This window comes from Neltuma alba, unplaced genomic scaffold (genome assembly GCF_004799145.2).
Source record: "Neltuma alba isolate B1F8T4 unplaced genomic scaffold, ASM479914v2 tig00010229_pilon, whole genome shotgun sequence".
NCBI lineage: Eukaryota > Viridiplantae > Streptophyta > Magnoliopsida > Fabales > Fabaceae > Neltuma > Neltuma alba.
Genome location: NW_021635161.1, coordinates 609,310 through 626,875, shown reverse-complemented (window position 1 = coordinate 626,875; position 17,566 = coordinate 609,310). Strand labels below are relative to the sequence as shown.

Sequence of the window (17,566 nt, the reverse complement as noted above, 5' to 3'; positions counted from 1 at the left end):
TATTCCTAATCTTATCTCAAAATTATAATATAATGCTCATTCAATTAAAAAAAAAAAAAGATGAAAATCAATTAACATAAAAATATAACTATTTCTAGAGAGTATCTAGTAATCGAATATGCTTAACCAGCATAATCCAGAGTTCCAGCAAACTCATCTTGCTGTTGTAAAATAAAGTCTATTTCTTAATGTGCGAGTAATATTGTTCAAAATAAATAAATAAATCCAACACTACGGATATGGATAATAGATGGTGAAATGGACAGTAACGAGCTTTCTATCTTCATTCTTTCTGAATTCAACAATGGCGGGTTACGCTTTGCCGTTACACAAATTGGCGCTTCCCCGTATTACCCACAGTAGCTTCTCCTTCACTTTTCCCACTTCTGCAATTCAACTTCGTCACTCTATTAGCCTTCTCTCTGGAAATCCCTCGACTTTGTTCTGTGGTCACCAGGTTAAGGCCAACTCTGAGTTCTCTTCCACTTCGGTTCCTGCCCAAGACAGCGTACAAGATGAAGAAGAAAACTTTCAATTGCTGACTCTTGTAAAAAGCGATTACAATGACATAATGATTGTCGACAGTCCCAAATCTAGAGTGCTTCTCCTTGATTCCTCCAGTATTTTCCCCCTCCCTCTGTGTGTGTGTTTCTTTTTCTTAGTCTTGTGCACTTCAAACTGTATGGACGCTCTCCATGTGAGAGCAATCAAAATGGGGTGCCTAAATTTGTTGAAAATTAAATGGCGCCTCTCTCTTTTATATTAATTTGAATTGACTTGATATGTTAATGATGGATAATCTAACCCAGTGTTTCTTCTTTTATCGCAGACAACATTCATAGCATACTTTATAAGGATAAAAAATGGACAGAAGCCTACTGGGTATGTTAGTTTTCCTTTTGTTTTAATATTTATTAGTACTTAATTATGCTTATGATGTTACTTGATTAAATCACAGTTTTTCCTCATTGTTGGCTATGTTAGTAAGTCTTATCATTTCTGAGATCTATAACTTATTTAATGCAAGCGAGTTTTGTAATGATCTTTATGTTTTCATCAAACAGGATGAGTTTACTAGCTTGCCAGCTGTAGTTCCAAAAGGTCCCATCGCTCTCTTAGGTTTGGTAATTCTTTTGTTTTTATGATTACAGAGATTTTACAGCATTTAGTCAGTGATATTTACAAAATCATACGTGTCTTCTTAAGTAATACCAGATTGCTTCTAAATCTTTCAGGGTGGTGGAACTGCTGCTCATCTGATGCTTGACTTGTGGCCTTCGCTGCAGCTTGAAGGGTGGGAGATTGATCCAATTGTAGGGATTTTACTTTTCTGCATCGTACTTTTTTTAAAAAGAAGAAATATTTTAATGCAATTTTCATGACTTGCCCCTTTGTTCATTTACGGGGTCAGCGCTCCTCTTTAAAGGAATGAGGAGATTCACTCCATCATGTAGTTGAATGGTTTAGGGTATTGAGTATAATTGCCATAGAGGCTAATCAACATAAAAGTAGTTTTTTTTGCCTCACCAGATGACAAGATTTTCTTTCTCTATAATGGCCTTGTTTCAGATAAAAATGCTTGGATAAAAAGATAGAGCTATCCATTGCGAGTAGTCTGGCAATATAGCATATCATCACGAAGCAGCTAAATCTAAGTATAATCTTTTATACCTTTGGGAACTAAAGCTAACTGTAGTATATGAATATGAAGGTAGGCATATTCTATTTGAAATACATTATAGAATGCTTTTTCCCCAAGCCACATGGGATGTTTACTTAAATATATAGCACCTCTAGGTTAATCTCAACGACCTGTTCAACTCTGCGTCTTTTACTTGTACAGAGACTAATTAAAAGGAACTCTGGTTTATAAGTTTTCCTCTGGCAGAAATTGATGATGGCAATATCCTTTCTGGACCTTCTTGGTCTCTGTAGATGATGCGCTAGTTTTCATTTCTATTTAAATCAATAAGATTGCATGCAAGTAAATTTCATCAATCCCTGGTGCATATATCCTGACGTTACCTGTATTATCCTTGGAAAACCAAATGATCTAGTTGATTGATAAAGCGAGAATTTATTTTGGTCTATCTGATCTGGAGAAACCAACAAAAGATGGTGGTGTGTTGAATATTCATATTGGTGATGTCTTCGTTCCATCAGAGAATTTGCACAGAAAATATGCCGGTGAGTCATTTGTATCATTTTTCCTAGTTTGTCTAGCTCCTCGTGGGTTTTTTTTTTTTTGTACTTCTGTCTATTCAAATTAAACTTTTGCTACTACCTCAGCATAATTATGTAGTCTGCTGTTCATTTTCTAGTTCCCAGTCTATTCATATTTGCAATATATATTTAGTCAAGCACTTTTGGACCAATGATGTAAATGTCTTTGTTCAATTTTAGTGGAAGTAAATCTGTTATTTTGACCATCTACCAATGTTTGGATATTTCTCAGGCATTGTTGTTGACTTATTCTCCGATGGAAAAGTCTTGCCTCAGCTGCAAGAGGTATGTGGTTATTTCCCGCATACTGATTTCCGCGTCTTAGTTGACAGTAAAGTTCTTCTTGGCCAACCCGCAGAATCATATGCTTAGGCTGATAAAAAAACAAAGCGAAAAAAAAAAAATTGCAGGATGGGAATTCTTGCTATCTCTAGTTTTAATTCAATCTTTTTTCTCTTTCAACATATATATGACAAGAAAAGTTTCTTCATGTGCTGATGATGGAATCTCAATTCAGATGTTAAGCCTTAAATGCTCGGAGAACATATTAGGATAGAGATTTTCTTAAAACTAGGCAAATTGTGGCTTTATTTTCTTGTTTGATTAGGCTCTTTCTTATTTTTCTCAAGCAAAGTCATTGAAAAACAGAATAACATAGTTTCTTAGCATACTAGCATGGGGTTTCACATTTCTTATTATTTGTTTTCATAGGATAGCACATGGTTGGAATTGCATGATAGATTGATGCCTGGAGGTCGATTTATGGTGAACTGTGGTGGCCTTGATGGGGGATCAGATGCATCGGATGGTGTTGATTCTGAAACTTCATCAAGTGATAGGATATGGTTACAAAATCCAGCATTAAAAGCATTATCCAGAGCATTTCCCGGGCAAGTATGGTCTCTGTTGTTGGACTCGATTCCTTATTGTTTTATGCATATTTATGCACTAGTTTGATACTACCTATATGATAAGGTTTGGTTTACAGCAAAATTTTCTTCAGAATATATCACTGGACGCATTACCGGAAGGAAATTAAAAGAGAAAGGACAATTTTATTAAAATAATCTACAATGAATTGGGTACCTTTTTAAAAATAAAAAGTAGCTGTTTGTTTATGAGAAACTAAAATAGCAAGAACAATCCTACTGAAATACCAATGCCTTTATTGGTAACTCAAAAATTACTCCAATTAACCAATAATTAATTACCAAATCATAAATCTGAAATCATAACTATATCATAAAATTGAAAGAAAAAAAATCCTGTCTCATCCTGCACCAGTTAGCCATTTTGTTGTGAGAAAGTTTAGGTTTCAAGGTTTGGTGCGTATTCATCAGCATAAATGATTTGGACCAGGTATTAAGGGAGAATTATAGTGAAGTCTCAAGGGGGGCAAAAAAAAAATATTAACAAGTCCCAATAACAAGTGAGTAGTTATTTATTACTCTTTAACTTGTCGTTGCAGGCTGTTTTATTCTTACTGGGACTTTTTAGTAATTATGTTCTTTACTAGGGATTTCATAGCAATTCTTATTGCCTATAGAATATTAACTTGTTGAGACTAAATTCTCAATGGATTTTAAACCTAATGAAGTTTAGTTTCAAGCTTCAAAGCAGTTATCACGACTGAGTCATGGTATGTGAGGATGATGTGATGTCAAGGATTCTTTCCTTTTCTAATGAATAGTCTATGTTACACCAACACGATCCACAAGGCACAGATATTTTGCAGTTAATGGATAAGTAGCCCTAGCTAGAAGGATCTGGAATAACAGACTCATACAAGGCTAGACGATGGGCCTATAAGGCTCTGTATTGGGCTTGTTGTGTTTGGGCTGATTCTCTGCTTCAACATATATAAACTTGTCTTTTGCCCACACCTCAAGCCCAAAAAACTTGTGTGATGTGGTGTGTTAGTTATTCATGAATTTAAGCACATCATGAGCCTTTAAACAATCAAAGTTGACTTACTATGTTTGTTGTAATTCCTTAAGTTTTCTTTAGGGATGCTGACAGTTCGTGTTTGATTTCATCAGTTGAATTGGAAGAGAATGCCGAAGGAAAATGGCGCAAATTTTATGGCACTTACAGGACCTTTACCTGATTTACAATCATGGTCTGCCACTCTCCCATCTCCTCTGAGCACAAATGTTAAGCATTGGAGACCCTGTGAGCCTGTTTCTTAAGTTTGAGCTTAAAAGGCCACGGGTCTGGTTTATGAATTAGTGCAGTTTATCTCCTGATTTTCTGTAAAGGATCCTGAATTCCTGATTTAGCAGGCCCAAAAGACCAAGTGTAATCACCATATGAGCCCATTTTGTATCTTCAATTTGTAAGATTCTGATACTTTAATTGAGTCATTATTTTGAAAATTTAGGCATTCTTTTAGTTGTGTTTGCTTGTAACGAAGATAAAATGAAGCAGAAGACTAGATTAACATGCTTCATGCATTTCAAAGCACCAGTTTAAACAATAAGATGTCTATTAATTCTTGTAAGATTCTTTAAACAACTTCTCTACTCTTAAGCATGACACAAACTATTCATATGAAATCAAATCAACTTGTTCAGTTAACATTGTTATTTCACTATTTAATCAAATCAACTTATTCAGTTAACATCATCCTTTCACTATTCATTTTTGGTTTTCAATTTACCTTTTTTCCCCCCTCGAGTTTATATACCCTGCAATCCAGGAGGGATGTTGAAGCAGTTTCTGTTATTATCTTATTATAAGCTATGAGATAGAAGTTTCAAATTTAAGATATGGAAAAGATTATGCATAAAGATTGACACCAGAAAAATTCCCCTCTACACCGTCTCCTTTGGATTTCTGTGCAGATTGATTTCTGGTTTGCGAGAAAATCCGGGGAATATTCTTTTAAGAAAATCGAACGTTAAAAGGTTCAGTTTGAATGCGTCTCCAAAAGCGATGTCAAGAAGCGGCGCTCTGTACTTTTTTTTTCTGATATTTTAACGAGTTGTTTAGTATAATGATTGCGGAAAAACAGGTTCAAGTTCGGCATGTTCAAAGTTGCGTGAGGGATCATATTCATCAAGTTGGTAATGGCAGCTGTATTATTGTGTATTATATATTACTTGTTTTGGCATTTTTTTGCAGCCATAGCTAGCCACTGATGAAGTACAAAAATCAAGTTGTATCATCCAAGTGGGTTTCTTCAAACCAAGCTATGTGCAAATGGGTTTTATCTAATTATGACCAAAAAGGAAAGCTAATCTTTGATTTAGGATCTACCAATAAATTTGTCTTAAAAAGGCCAACCAAATTGATCCAATAGATGAGCATATGTCTTGTATCCTACAAAAGCATAGATCCAAGTCATGTCGCAAATTTATAAGCGTTCACATAAGTAGTACCTCCGATCTTAATTATAAGAGCTAGTTGACTAATTTGAGAAGATTAAGGAAATAAATTAAGTTAGTTATTTGTAATAAATATGTATTGTATTTTCTAGAATATCCTTGCTAATCAAATGTGTTAAATAAAACTATTATTATTAAAAGGACTATCTTAGAAAAAAAATTGCATAAATATTAGAAACAAAATGAATTGGGGTCTTATATTTAGGACTAAATAAAAATCAAATAAGGTCTTATATTAAGAACTGGAGGTAGTATTAGTTAACCTCTAAACCTTAACTCGATCGTGTATATTTTTAACATTAAAAAAATTTCCCATGATAAGTCATAAGAACATGAGCCTTTAAGCATTAGAAAGATCCTAAAATGTCTGTTAATTCAATCAATTTAACCAGCTAAGATCAAAATTAAGTATAACCTGACTTTTCTCAAATCAACTCATCAGTCAAACCTTATTCATGACAAATCTCCTTAGTTTTTCTTCATTTTCTTTCTTTCTTTTTTTAATGATAATGTTGAACCAGCATGGAACAGAACATGGAGGGCTGAACCTCAAACTCAAAATCCAGAGGCATCGGATTCTCAGATCAATAATGAAGCTTCAGACATTAATGTGTGATGCAGTGTTCGTAAAGATAACGGCACCACCACGAGCAACATGCACCCCTATCTATCTGTGCCTCTCTCTCTCTCTCTCTCTCTCTATATATATATATATAATTAACTTAATTAAAGAAGGGTCACAGTTAATTAATATTGGTTTAATTAGCAGGCTAGCTACGCAGATGAATGGGTGATTAAGAGTGATGATGATTATGGGCAGGGTCATGATTAGGATTATTTTGCATCATTGGTTACATATCAACGTGGTTGACCAGCTACTTGTAATTAACACACACAGTCATTCTGAAGAGCATTATTAGAGTAATGAGGTAGCGTGAGAATCCATTTGGTCTATGAGAGTGAGTGTGTGAGGGGGTCATATTCATGTACACAAATCCATCCATTTCTCTTAGGTTTTTTCGATTAATTAATGTAATGTTTTGTTAATTGGGATTTTTATGTAACCGAGACCTTCATTTTTGCCTATTTTATTCCTTCTCCACGTGCTTCTCCCACGCACTTTCAGGCCTTTTCCCGCTCTCATTATTTCTGCCTACATACATGCACACACATATATATTGCAAATAAAGTACTCTTCTGGTTTTTAACATGGGATTTAATTGTTGATTTGAATATGATTTTAAATATTATATGATTCTAAATGTTAGACCTATTTTTTATATTTATTAATTTTTTTTCTAAATTATCCCTGTAGATATTTCATCGACTATCATCAAATAGGAAAGAGAGAAAGATGTTAGAGAAGATGATTATAGCATTTTAGAAAAAATATGTCATATTTTTTATAATTAACTAACTTACCTAACTTTATAAATATAATTAAATTAGTTAAATAGGTCTTATATTAAAAACCAGATGAGGAATATATATTATTATAGTACTTATCCACTTGACCCGAGTCTTGGAGTTGTATATTTGATCTATGTTTTTGTTTGTAGTTAAAAAGAGTGTTATCAGGAGCAAAAGATGGTATGTCCCTTAAACAAAATCAATATATGGGATATAAGTTGGATATAAATTATATAAATTTAATAGATGCTCAATATATATATGTGTGTGTAGTATTACCAGCAAAAATTAATTAATACTTTTTCGTTAATTGATTAACAAGTTAGTTTTGGCCAACGCATTCATAATTACTTCTTAATTCTTTTGTGGTTTACATCCACTTTCACATAATTATTGAATACTACCTCCGATCCTTAATATAAGACCCCGTTTAACTTTTATATTAGTCCTAAATATAAGATTTCAATCCATTTTGTTTATCATATTTACTCAATTTTTTTCAAGACAATTCTTCTAATAATTGTAGTTTTAACCAACACACTTGATTAGTAAAGATATTTTAGGAAAGACAACACATATTTATTACAAATAACTAACTTAACTCAAATTAATCAACTAGCTCTTATAATTAGGACCGGAGGTAGTATTATATATAAAAAGATCTCAATGAAGTCATCTTCATTCGGTGGTGCATGGGACTCAAAATTGAAAAATCTGTACGTCTTTGCAAATCTTCAAAAATGACAATGATTACTGATGATCAATATCACTAATGATTCCAGATAAGCATCGGATCTTACGACTTCTTTCTAGTCATGCTTACATAAGCTTAAATTTAAATGCCTCCTATATGTGTGTGGGTGTATACGCGCACACACCCAAGATTATACATATTTAACTGTACATCTAACAAGACGAGGTCACGGTAAATACAAGATTCAGTAATTCACGTACGTTGCTGGCAATAACCCTATTGTGTGTTAAAATTTTCTGATAATATTAATTAATGTAAGAAAGAATCAGACAAATTACGTTAATCTAATTTGCTGAAATTTGTCACCACATTTCTGCATTATTTATATACACGATAAATAAGAAACAATGAACGTAATTGATAGTACATATATGATCTTAAGAGAAGTCCTATCAAATTTACTTAAGCTATATCTTGATAAAAGTACAAACCTAATATATATCTATTTCTTAAAAATCTAATTGTCTCAGTAATCTCAAGACAAATCCACAAAAAAGGATGGTCAAGGATATGTTGATATTATCCATGGATCACGTACCAGCAAACAAGAATGGTCTAAAAAATTCATAGAAACAAACAAAATTTGCGTTCATTTTTTCTGGGACACATGATAATTATACCAACATATATATAAACAAGCGATCGAATATATCAATTAGTTCAAACTTGGAAACTACCTTAATCTGGACAAAATTACGTTCTAGCTGGACACATTCCCCATGTAAACTTGTGGGGTACGTTTATAAATATAAAATTGATCAATTTATTTGGCTTCTTTAGCTTAATCCATTTTCACCGATTTTTAAAATTACCTAGGATCCGGAATCACGACTATGCATGCTGGCTACATCCCAATGACCCAAAAGGAAAAAATAAACTTAAACTCGCCATTAATTAATTAATTAACTAAATTGATATTATTGGAGATGTACGTTATTTGGTGAATAATGACTAGCTTTGAGCTGGAACCCCTAGGTTTGACCATTACACTGAATTTGATGCAAATTCTTCACTTTTATGAACATGATTCAAGGCTAGCAGCTGGATTTCTTGACTGCAGATTAGCAAACCCTAAGCGTGAAATATTAAAATATGAAAATAATTAAGATCAAGAAAATTAATCTATATATATATAGAGAGAGAGAGAAAGAGATAACTCTTAATTGAGGCTAAACGACGGGTCAAAAAGAACTGACGAGTCATATTTTTTTATAGTACAAATATAATCCTAAGCGCACGCTCGCTTGTGTACAGATTCAAACTCAGGGTATAATTATAGTCTAAATAATTGCAATAATTAATAAGAATGAAGTGGATTAAGAATAATGGGAAGAGCTGAAATTGCATTTGGATCATTATTCTTTGACTTGACCGGGTGTTCTGTGAGTGAGGGAGTAATTTGAGGACAGCTTATAGCTTTATTATATTTTAATGGAAAAACAAAAACCCACCCGCAAATTTTAATTTACATCAAGATAAAAAATGAGGAAAAAACCAAAAAGAAAGAGTTAGAGCACGTAAATATATGTAAGCAGATATATATACAACTAATTGACAGTTAAGCAGAATTTCTTCATTGTTATATGGCGATTCTTAGGGAAGTAAGGTCTCCCATTCAACCAACATTTACCAAAGCCTATCTAATTAATTATATCCCAATGCATTCATACGTACTAACAAATTAAATCACAACGAAACAAAACATACAAAGGAGTATATGTCACAGAAGGTCAATAGGCTAATAAGCTAGCTACTACTCTATATATACAGCTATCTGTATCATTAATTCATCTATTTCATTTCATTTATAAAAAGTATTCTTAGAAGTAAAACCTTCAATTTATAACGCATATATACCTCATATATATACTGATACTATAAACCAATACACACACACACACACAGATAATAAAGAACGTAACCCCGGATGAGTCATATTCTTGTTCCTTTGGTTAATGCAATATAATACAATATTTATTTATTTCTGTGCCCATTCTTGGTTGTCAGTCCTTGATGGTGAAGCTAGGTTACTTGCACTGATCCAAATACATCTCTCTCTTAAAAACCACGTCCGTGCCCTTGAAGCGAAGGAACTGAGTTAGCGGTAACGTAAGCTTCGCATCGCTGTCTGCTCTTTTCCTCTTCCTTGTCTGCTTTCCTTTGTCCTCCACACGGATTCATTTCTTGCTTAACACACAGTCCACAAAAGGTTTGTACCTTCTGTTCTCTACTACTCTTTCCATGGAACTTTAAACATCTTTTACTAACTCTGATGTTTCCCTAGCTTTCTTCTCTTTACCTGTCTTTCTTTTCATTTGGTAGATTAGAACCGTTTCTTACGAGTCTTTTCGTCGGTGATTATGTATAAATATATATATGATTCGAAACTTTGTGCTTCCTTGATGTCTGAATCTAGCAAGTTATAGTTGAGATCTTTTAACCAGCTGAGTCTTCACTTATATTTGGGCTCAAAGAGAGTCTTAATCTGTCATGTAATTTCATGCAGTTATGTTCCTTTTGCTTTCTTTTAGGGGGATGGGGTGGGGGAGGGAAGGGGAGGGGCTAAAGTCAGATCATGATGAGTCTTCGCATCACTTGTTTATTTTGACCCCTTTCTATTCAATTCACCGACGTATCATAAAAGAGGATGAGATTATTTTTTGGTTGTGCATGAACACACATACACGAATGAGGTAGATATGGAACGGGTTTTCTGTAAGGGTTGTGTTCTGATGTAAAGATCGATCCTCTGTTAAAAGGTTTCTTACTTTCTTATAACAGACCCTTAAACCAAGATATCAGTTTTCATAGGTACTGTAAATCCAAAAATGATAGTCTACTAAGAGCAGTACGTCCTGGTGAGGATATGACTGACTCTCTCACTATATATATTTTGTTTCATCATTAATCCGCCTTGATTTGAGCCATAGATATGTATAATCTGTGCATGAAAGTATCATTATATGAAACTAACCCTATCTTTCATTTTCAGGTGACAGCTAGAATCATAAAGATCAAATAAAAAGGGCAGAGAGAATGATGCAAGGAAGTGGACAAATAGCAGTGCCTCCAGGGTTCAGGTTCCACCCAACAGATGAGGAGCTTCTTTACTATTATCTGAGGAAGAAAGTTTCTTTTGAAGCCATTGACCTTGATGTCATCCGAGAAGTTGATCTCAACAAACTTGAGCCTTGGGATCTCAAAGGTGTGTTTATATATATACACATCAAGAAACATACACACATATACATATGTGTGTGTGTGTGCGCGCCTGTCTATATCCAAAAATCATGATCAATCCTGAATCACTGTTAAGCCAGCTAGCTTTTCTTCTCACATGTCTTGATCATAGTAACGGTCAAGTTTGCTTGAACAAACCCAAAAAGCATATCATCGCGTTGCATTTGTTGTTCCCCGCATATATATGTTCAATGATTTGCATGCATTTATATATTAATTTAATGCTTATGTTTAATGAAGTTCTCAGTTTATTGGTCCAGGGTTTCATTGTGCATTAGATATATATATATATATATATATATGAGTTTACAATATGAGTAACTGTGAATATATAAACCCTAGCCAAATGTGTTGGTGCAATAAATTAAGCTTGGGATTGGTGTTGTGTGCGCAGAAAAATGTAGGATTGGATCAGGACCTCAGAACGAATGGTACTTCTTCAGCCACAAGGACAAGAAGTACCCGACCGGAACACGAACGAACCGGGCGACAACGGCCGGATTTTGGAAGGCAACGGGGAGGGACAAGGCCATATACCTGAGCAATTCCAGGAGGATAGGGATGAGGAAAACGCTAGTGTTCTACACTGGCCGTGCTCCTCACGGCCAAAAGACTGAGTGGATTATGCATGAGTACCGTCTTGACCAAGACGATGCTGAGCTTCAGGTACAATCATATATCTTCTTTTGGTTGTTAATAGAAACTTGGATTAGAAATTTGAACTTGAGTTTAATAGGCTAAGCATTTAGTGAGAGTAATTAATAACCTTATAATTCGTGAAACAGGAAGATGGGTGGGTGGTGTGCAGGGTTTTTAAGAAGAAGAACTTTAACAGAGGATTTCATCCAGAAATGGATCAAGAAGATGAGCAGATAATGGGCCACATGGCATCAACAAGCACTGCTTCTAATAATAATTGCATGAAGGTACTTGAACCATTAAAACACCACCACCACCTTCATCATCATCAAGGACTTGTTCATCAACCTTATTATGATGACCACCATAGTAATAATAATAATAGTTTTAATTACAATAGCTGCTTTAATGCCTCAATGCACCTACCACAGTTATTCAGCCCAGAATCTGCAGTACCACCCCTTCCTTCCGCAACCTCTTCGCCCTCCTCCACGTCGACTATGAACCCCATGGACGTCCTTCACTGTTCTCACAACTTACTTAGGCTCGCTTCAACTTCTTCTCCTCCTCCTGGGGGACTCGTTAGTAATCTCATGCAGCAACAAGGTGATCACAGACTCAATAATGGAGACTGGTCGTTCTTGGACAAGCTATTAATTTCACAACAACAGCAACAACAAACTATGGTTACTCCTTTGGGGGCTCCTTCTTCTTCCCACAAGTTCCCTTTTCATTACCTTGCTTGCGATCAGAGCCAAATCATGAAGTAACCTTCTTCTTCTGTCATGTGTTTATGAATTAATTGGCTCCACCAATTAAGTTACATTCAAGTCCTGTGTTAATTAGATGCTTGTTCAATTATCCAGTTTTTTTATTTTGAGTAATGAGAACTATATATCAATTGTACGTGTATATTATCTGCATTTGTGTGTGTCTGTAGAGAGAGAGAGAGCTTTCAAGTTTAAACAGGGAAGAACATGTGTGCCTGTGGCAAGGGAATGAGCTTTAATTCAAAGTTTTAAACTGTGAAGAAAAGTGATGGATTGAGATACCCCATTATTTATCATGCAAAATCCTTGGGAATTTAGTCTAACACTTGTGTATTGAGGTCACGCAACGTCAAGAATATATTAATTTATAATTATGTTATTCGCACCATTTAGTATTGCATCTTTTAAGATTCGATTAATTAGCAATCATAGTTAATACTGGCTAGTTTGCATGCCAAAACAAAAAGATCCATACAAGTTCAATCACATATGACACTTGTTTTTATTATTCATATTCATTCTCTCATTTACACTGCACTTTATAAATTAAACCGACCTCGCCCTAAGGATTAATTATAATGAGTATCATGAATCTTTTTTTGAACAGATATATAGGATAGAACATGATTGTCATGTATAAGAAATACAATTACATCATATAACTATTAAGTTCATGATCATTTTGTTAGTTAGAGATACCCCATTCTAACTTGATGAGAGCTGGATGAATCACTTTTTTCAAAAATTTGTTGACAAAAATTATAATAAAGATCGAATAATTAAAAATCAGTATCTGAATCATCGCATTTTTCTTTTGATGTCCGACCCACTAATTGGATATCAATTTGACAGCACTAAACCAAACTAAGTCAAGACCAGAAACAGGTAGAATCTGCTTTAGTTTCCTTAGTTCCCAATTCTCACAGTATAAACGTTCACATATGGAAAACTTGGTGCTTCATAGAAAAAGTGAGAAGAATAAATTCGCATATCGCCATTATTTCCCTTTCTCCACTCAATGATCTTGTGCAGGTATCTGGTTCCTCAAAATGTCTTAGTGGAAGAAAAGCTGTAGATTGTGTATATAATGTTGGTCTGCTGAATAATAAGTACGTGCCCGTGATGTAGGCCCCAACCATTGGGAAAATCCCAAAAAAAATTACTTTTAAAATTTTAAAATCTTAAATCAGAAATTACTATAAAAATATGTTGTCATTTGCTTTTTAAATATAGTCAATTGCTATTTAAAGGTAGTAAACAAGACTAATTTAGAATTTTAAAATTTAAAAGTATTTTTTTAGGATTCTCCCAGTATATAATTTGTACGAGTTAAAGGAACTCAGGAAGTACTGTTTTGAATTGGAAAAAAAAAAACAGAGATTAATTTTGAATTATATATGTTTTTACAGTTAATTTTTTCGATATTATTTAATCTGCATTATGACCAAAAAAGAAAAACCTTGGCCTTGTTATATTGAATCTCTTCAATTTGAGTTAACCACAGTATATAAGGGTCTTATATTTAAGATCGGAGGAGTATATGTTTAACTCAAAAGAATACGTGCTACCCCTAGTCTTAATTATAAGACCCCGTTGGTAGTCTACAAACAAGATCTTATAAATAAGACGGGAGGTAGTATAATATAAATTAATCCACGCAAGAAACAACTAAGAAATGTCGTATATTAATAAAGCATTATTATATGGAGCAAAAGCTGGTCGTTCATTTGTGATCCTTAAATTCCTCAACAAGTAACTTCAGTGCAAGCTTAGTTGGCCAGCAGAAGTCTTAAGAAAAGAAGAAAAACAAAAAAACAGTGTGAACACACACGCACGCGCTCAGAATATATATTAAGGAGAATATAATTAAGGTGGGCAAAAAGTTTCACAGAGCTTTAACACTAATGCCTCTTAAACATCATTGATCTATGTACGATGCCTTCGCTGGTTCATATAATTATCAATCATTTAAAGTAACTGGTATATATTGATTTTTACAGGATGATTCTGTGTGTGTGTGTGTGTGTATGAGTACAGATATTATATATATATATATATATATATATATTTTCAATGAACAGAATATTAAGCTCATCACAGATTGTATTTGATATTAGAATAAAGTTGTAAAAAGAAGCAGTGGAATCAATGGATTACACGCATATACCTTTTCTTCAAAACTTTTTTTAGTGATCACAAGCTTATGTTAGAAAAGATCAAAAGATGGATAGAGAATTTCAAGAAAGACAAGTTTGCTATTCTGGGCCATATCTAAAATAATGCGTCATAAATAAGATAAATAAAGAATAAAACATGTGGAAAAACAGAAAAATAATTTTACACTACCTCTCGTCCTGAATTTAAGAGTTACCTTGAGATTTAATTTAATACTAAATATAAAAGTTCAATTCACTTTATTTCCTATCTTTTCCCAAAATATCTATATTGAAAGTAAGGAGTTCCCTCCAATAGGAATAATTCCAATAATCTAGTATACACGATTGAAGATGATAGCTTAGACTTTAGAGAGATCAACGCATACTTATAAGAAATAACTAACTTAACTAATTTTCATAATATCATCAAATTAGTTATTTAACTTTTATATTCATGACCACAGGTAATACATGCATACCTTCATTATTCATATACTTTTTTTCGATTCAAGGATTATGGAGTAGAATAACTCTCTCAAAAATATCTCAGCACATGTTGGAAAAATGGCCGAAGGAAAGAATTGTTTGCAAAATGTGTGCGCGCGCAAAGCTCGCAGCTTGATACTATTCTGTAGGGACATGTATACTTAGAAGTGGGACCCATGAGTCCCACAACTCCAGATGACATAAGAGAATTTGAATTAACGATCAATAACTGTGAGATGAATATGAGGCTATTGACTTTAAAAGAATCTAATCTAAATTGTGGTGAGAAAAAAACCACGTTGAAAATTTCGTGTATATTACGAAAATAAGCATATGTAGGTCATATTCCACAGCAAGCTAGTTGATTATGCATAGTCAAGCAAGACATATAGGAAGTTAATGTTACTATGTAAGCCTCATAGAGGCAGAATTTAGGATATTCCATATACGTGAAGTGTGATATTGTGATATCCCAATTCTTTACTCAAACTCAAAAGATCAAAAAAGTCCTAAAAATATCTTTACACTCAATTCATATATCTAGCTACTGAGAATTTGATAAGTAATTATTTAATCAATACATACCGTGTGGAAATTTTACCTTTTGTATTGGTTTTTTTTTTCTCCAACCTTTTCTTGTAGAAGTGTACACATACGATAACAAAAACAAAAATATAATTTCATCTCCACATATTATTTTAAACATGTGGGGCCTACATGTTGCAAATTGGATATAATCTGGCTGCTTACGTGTCATGCACAGTATGCCTTCTGATTTTATTTTATTTTTTTGCCTTGAATGCGTGGATGTTATAATGAAACTCATAGTACGTTTTCATATTTGATAATCGAATTTTTATAGCAAGTTTTTAAATCGATTTTTCAGTTAAGAACGTCTCTTGGTAGTGCTATTCTTTCGTTCCCCGCTGTACAAAGAACTGCCCATGGCCCATAACAAAAGAGGCCGATGTTATGTTGAGGTTGAAAATTTTCATAGTGATTTCAGAAGCTGTAAATTATATGCTTTTTAGTTTTCGTTAAGTTCAATTCAACAGAAATATTTTGCTCATAAAAAACTAATTAGAGGAAAATTATGTATCTACTTCTATTAAAAAAAAATAATTCATGTCTTTATAATAAAATAAGGGGACAAAATATTCCTCTCATCCTATTTATGGAGCAGATAAAAAATGTGCTTTCTAATCCCATTAACAAGTCATGTCATTAATTTTTTATGCGGATATATAATTTAATCAGTTATTTATCATTGTATGAATTTTTATTTTATTAAAAATTATAATTAAATAAAGATATGTTATAAAATTATTAAATTTTTAGATAAATTAATTAATAATATTTAAGGTTTTCTTAGTTCCAATGAAATATGTTAGAAGTGCATGGTAAATAGAAGCAAAGGAATATCCGCATTAATGTTTTGAATGGAATAAGAATTAATATACTCTACTCCACCTGGTGCCACGTCATTAATAAATGTAAGAGTTAGGCAAATTACAACAAATGATAAAGTTTAGTGTTAATGTGGTCATACTTATATAACGTTCATATATATATATTTATAGGTACAACTATCCTCCTATCAGAGGTAATCTTATTCGAAATACTATCAGGTACTAAATATGAATACTTTTCTCATTGAAGATTCTCATCCTGGATCACTCTGTTGTGAGAAACTAGTTTTTTTTCACTAAACCCAACCCTATTAATTTGTTCACACACAAACACACGAGAGATATAGATGGGCCTTTCAATCCACAGTGGGGTGATGTATGAGGAAACCTAACTTTGGGGTGTGGCCATAGCAGCACATGAAGGTGCCTCCTTCATGCAAGCAACTATTCTATTTATGCACATTCCTGTTTATATGTTCCATGTTTCTCTCTTTTCGCCTTTCACATTTTTCCATCCTTCTCAAGATCAATCTATTAAGCACCTCATTAAATTTATCAAAAAAGAAAAGGAGAACTCTTTATTTTATTACTGCGGCTCATAAGTGTACTTAAAACCGTGGGTTTTATGTTACAAAATAGGGTTGAAGTGCAAATTACTTCTAAAAATTTTTATTTAGGAACAATATTACCCCCAAGTTTTATTGATTGAATATCATCTCAAAAGTTTAAAATTATAACAATATTACCCTATCATATTAAAAAAAACATTAACAGTTAAAAAATTGATATTGCTGTTAATATTTTTAACAATAAAAAGTAACATCATTCTATTTCAACACTTCAAAGGTAATCTTAAACCTAAAAAAATTCGAGGCAACATTACTCTTGAGTGAAAACTTTTAAGAAAAATTTACACCCTGGCCGTTTCAAAATATAAATTTTTTCGTATTATTTTTCTATATCAAATCTTGAAGAGCAGAGTTATAGATATATCAAGTTAATCATAATCAGAAGAGTACTTGTAAACTGGATAAAATTTGGAGGGACCAAAAGTTCTATTTTCTCAAAAAGTAGTAGTATATTTTTACTGCAG

General features: G+C 33.2%; 2 protein-coding genes across 3 annotated transcripts; both read left to right on the top strand.

Annotated features, from left to right (window-relative positions):
- The first annotated feature begins 269 nt into the window (after positions 1-269).
- LOC114754959 (uncharacterized) lies at positions 270-4,614 on the top strand. Of its 2 annotated transcripts, none has more exons than XM_028943815.1 (8): positions 270-620; positions 830-882; positions 1,065-1,124; positions 1,236-1,313; positions 2,058-2,187; positions 2,456-2,508; positions 2,935-3,117; positions 4,263-4,614. In XM_028943815.1, the coding sequence occupies exons 1-8, from the start codon at positions 305-307 to the stop codon at positions 4,410-4,412; spliced, it is 1,023 nt and encodes a 340-aa protein (XP_028799648.1). In that variant the 5' UTR covers positions 270-304; the 3' UTR covers positions 4,413-4,614. The 2 variants fall into 2 exon arrangements, with proteins under 2 accessions (XP_028799648.1, XP_028799649.1); XM_028943816.1 differs by having other exon boundaries at positions 2,935-3,113; positions 4,263-4,337.
- A 5,837-nt stretch (positions 4,615-10,451) lies between these two features.
- On the top strand, positions 10,452-12,702 carry LOC114754948 (NAC domain-containing protein 76-like). The gene is made up of 4 exons (XM_028943802.1): positions 10,452-10,532; positions 10,766-10,978; positions 11,408-11,679; positions 11,799-12,702. Exons 2-4 carry the CDS (start codon positions 10,810-10,812, stop codon positions 12,420-12,422), a joined length of 1,065 nt encoding a protein of 354 aa, XP_028799635.1. The 5' UTR covers positions 10,452-10,532; positions 10,766-10,809; the 3' UTR covers positions 12,423-12,702.
- The last annotated feature ends 4,864 nt before the right edge of the window (positions 12,703-17,566 follow it).

Excerpts from the sequence above, each read along its gene's own strand:
- LOC114754959 (XM_028943815.1), top strand. The coding sequence starts at position 305 with ATGGCGGGTTACGCTTTGCCGTTACACAAATTGGCGCTTCCCCGTATT. Across the intron at positions 1,314-2,057 it reads GGTGGGAGATTGATCCAATT|TTGATTGATAAAGCGAGAAT; the intron begins GTAGGGATTTTA and ends CAAATGATCTAG. Across the intron at positions 2,188-2,455 it reads TTTGCACAGAAAATATGCCG|GCATTGTTGTTGACTTATTC; the intron begins GTGAGTCATTTG and ends GATATTTCTCAG.
- LOC114754948 (XM_028943802.1), top strand. The coding sequence starts at position 10,810 with ATGATGCAAGGAAGTGGACAAATAGCAGTGCCTCCAGGGTTCAGGTTC. Across the intron at positions 10,979-11,407 it reads TGAGCCTTGGGATCTCAAAG|AAAAATGTAGGATTGGATCA; the intron begins GTGTGTTTATAT and ends TTGTGTGCGCAG. Across the intron at positions 11,680-11,798 it reads AAGACGATGCTGAGCTTCAG|GAAGATGGGTGGGTGGTGTG; the intron begins GTACAATCATAT and ends TTCGTGAAACAG.